This window comes from Otolemur garnettii, unplaced genomic scaffold (assembly GCF_000181295.1).
Source record: "Otolemur garnettii isolate 467f Iridium unplaced genomic scaffold, OtoGar3 scaffold00082, whole genome shotgun sequence".
Lineage (NCBI taxonomy): Eukaryota > Metazoa > Chordata > Mammalia > Primates > Galagidae > Otolemur > Otolemur garnettii.
Window position 1 is genome coordinate 8,313,334 of NW_003852477.1, and position 3,293 is coordinate 8,316,626.

The following is a 3,293-nucleotide window of genomic DNA, read 5'->3' on the forward strand; positions in this document are numbered from 1 at the left end:
TCACAGCAACCTCCAACTCTTGGGCTTAAGTGATTCTCTTGCTTCAGCCTCCCAAGTAGCTGGGACTACAGGCACCCGCCACAATGCCCGGCTATTTTTTGTTGCAGTTGTCATTGTTGTTTTAGCTGGCCTGGGCTTGGTTCAAACCTGCCAACTTCCGTGTATGTGACTGGTGCCATAAGCACTGTGCTACAGGAACCTAGCCATATTAGCTCCACTTTGGGTGCATGTGCTCCTCCGTCCTCTGCTACCTGTGCAAAATGGCTCCTATTTGACAGGTTCTCCGTGATAGTCAGTGGCCTCAGGGGATCCCTGGGCCATGTTTGGGGCTGTGAACCATATATGAGCTGACATAGCACTCACTAGCCAGACCCAGGCCTGACTCTAGTCTGTGGGACCCCTCTTTGATCCAGCCCAATCCTAGACTAAAGTTGGCAGAAGACACCATTGACTGGGAGATCTGGTTCTCCTTGGACTTGCACCATTCCTCCTCCACCCCTTTGAAGTAGGGAGTATAATCCTATGTTTCCAAGTAATGAGGTACCTGAGGCCCCATCCTCCTAGAAACATGAACCTCTTAAGTTACCTTTTGTTCTGTCTTGACTTTGGCATTGTAGAAGGAGATAGAATCAGGGCCCTCAGGAAGCATTGTGTGCTGCAATTGGCTGAATTTGTCTTGGTCATCTTCTCCCTAGGGAAGACCCAACCCAGCACAGTCCTTTTAGCATGTTGTTGTCAGGATGCACCCTGGAAGGGCTTATGGTGGGCATCAGGGTAGCATTTTGCTGGGTTTGCAAAAGCCCACAAATGGTATCTCATACCCCTGTAGCCTCCATGTCTGTCAGTATCCTTACAGACACTATCCTATAACTTCTACCTGAGCAAGATAACCCATTCTAGACAGGTAGCAGTAGCAAGCATGGTATTACTGTGTCCCCATCCCTTAATAACTGAAAAGAGACCTGTACCTCCCCATCTGCCTGGGCCAGCTATGGGAGAGGCTGGGAACATCCCACATACTACATGTATGTGGAGAGGACAGAGGACAAGGGGTATTGCTTATTGCATCATCCTCAAAGATGAACTTGCCCCCTGCTCTTGTGCTACTCACCAGAGACACAATCCTGCTGACAGGTACCATGCCTGGCCGGATGCTGCTGCCTGGCTTCAGTGCCACCTGCATTTCTTCAGAGATAATAAAGGACTCATTGTACCAGATGTCAAATTCTGCAAGGAGATGAGAAGACAGAACTATGAGGCGTAAGGGACCCTCTAAAGAGGCAAGTAAAGGCCATGTGCATCCATCTGCCTTATTATACCTGTTGCAAGCTCACTGCCTATTCACTTCCTGCTCTGGGGTCCTACCTTGTGCCCATCTCCATCTTTGGCCCTCACAGTCCTAGAAACCACATATCTGAAGCCCCTACCCTCCCCCTGCCTCTTCCAGAAGCATCTTTGAGGATGCTTCCAGAACTCAAGCTGTGGCCTTGCTCTAAGCATCCCTGGGCCTCAGGTGACCAGTCAACCTTCCCAACTGGCGCACCCATGAGCAGACGGTGGCGACACTGATCTACCAGGCGCTGGCAGTACTGGATCTCAGCCCTGAGGTCACGCAGGTCTTGGTATTCACTGCGGTACTGTTTCTTGAGGTCTTTGAGCTTCAGAATCAGCAGGAATTCCTCTTCATCAATGATCATCAACCCCTTGTTTTCATACTCACCTGCAAGGTGATAGAGAAGGTCAAGGAATGAGGAGGTGTCAAACTGGGTGGGGGAGGAAGGCATTCCAGAAGGAAGGCATAGTGCTGGAAAATCATGAAGACAAGAGACCACAGGCAAGGCCAGGGTGTGGCAAGGAGATGGACAAAACCCAAGAGGCCAGGCTGGGCCAGGTACACTGGCTCATGCCTATAATTCCAACACTGGGAGGTAAGGCAGGATTGTTTGAAGCCAGGAATTTGAGACCAACCTGATCAACATAGCAGCCCCATTTCTATCAAAAAATAGAAAAACAGCCTGGGCACCCATAGCACAGTGGTTATGGCGCCAGCCAAAGTGGTGGGTTTGAACCCAGCTTAGGCCAGCTAAACAACTGCAACAAAAAAATAGCCAGGCGTTGTAGTGGGCACCTATAGTCCCAGCTATTTGGGAGGCTGAGGCAAGAGAATCGCTTAAGCCCAAGAGTTTGAGGTTGCTGTGAGCTGTGGCTCAACAGCACTCTACCAAGGGTGACATAATGAGACTCTGTCTCAAAAAAAAATTTTTAAAAATAGAAAAATAGAAATCAAAAAAAAGAAGGCCAGGCTGCCAGGGTTTGTCTCTCTCACAAGGGGAGTGTGCTTAGAGCCATACTGGCATTTTAGGGCAAACAGGAGGGGTGGGCATAGGAGAGAGAAGAGATGACGTGTTCCACATTTATTTTGATCTTTACCCTATTAGTCAAAGATATTTAGTAAGCACTCCTATTACACAAATGTTTATTTTTCTTGTTTATTAGATACATACTGCTGTCATTGGCTAGTACCACAAGGCACTCAGGCAATGTTTCTAATTAGTTAACAGTGATGTAAATCTACATTTCAGGGCGGTGACTGTGGCTCAGAGGTGTAAGGCACCAGCCCCATATGCTGGAGGTGGTGGGTTCAAACCCAGTCCCAGCCAAAAACTGAAAAAAAAAAAAAAATCTACATTTCAGTGATCTTTTTGTTTGTTTTAAATATAGTCTCATTTTGTTACCCAAGCTGGAATGCAGTGACGCCATCATAGCTCACAGTAACTTCAAACTCCAGAGCTCAAGCAATTCTCCTGTCTCAGCCTCCAGAATAGCTGGGACTATATGTGCAAACCATTATGCTTTTCTAATTTTTTTTTTTTTTTTAAGACACAAGGTCTCACTATTGCCCAGGCTAGTCAAATTGTCTTTTTCTGATTTCAACATTTATCAGCTTCCTTCTTGTTAGAGATGATTAGACATCTGTATGTTGAATGGTTGTCAGAGGGCTCCAGGAGGAGGGGTCAATTGTGCTATTACTCTTTTTACATGGATCTTTTTTTTTTTTAAGAGACAGAGTCTTACTTTGTCATCCTCGGTAGAGTGCCATGGCGTCACAGCTCACAGCAACCTCCAGCTCTTGGGCTTAGGTGATTCTCTTGCCTCAGCTTCCCGAGTAGCTGGGACTACAGGCTCCTGCCACACAATACCCGGCTATTTTTTGTTGCAGTTTGGCTAGTGCTGGGTTTGAACCTGCCACCCTCGGTATATGGGGCTGGCGCCCTACCCACTGAGCCACAGGC

General features: G+C 47.6%; 1 protein-coding gene across 1 annotated transcript in view; it reads right to left on the minus strand.

Moving 5' to 3' along the window:
* Nucleotides 1-3,293, minus strand: part of KIF9 (kinesin family member 9) — a 66,465-nt gene that overhangs the window by 4,095 nt on the left and 59,077 nt on the right. The window contains exons 19-21 of the mRNA XM_012808021.2: nt 1,544-1,720; nt 1,112-1,227; nt 587-691 (exon numbers count right to left, since the gene is read on the minus strand). Of these exons, the coding sequence (XP_012663475.2) occupies nt 587-691; nt 1,112-1,227; nt 1,544-1,720 (398 nt within the window). The remainder of the gene's footprint in view (nt 1-586; nt 692-1,111; nt 1,228-1,543; nt 1,721-3,293) is intronic.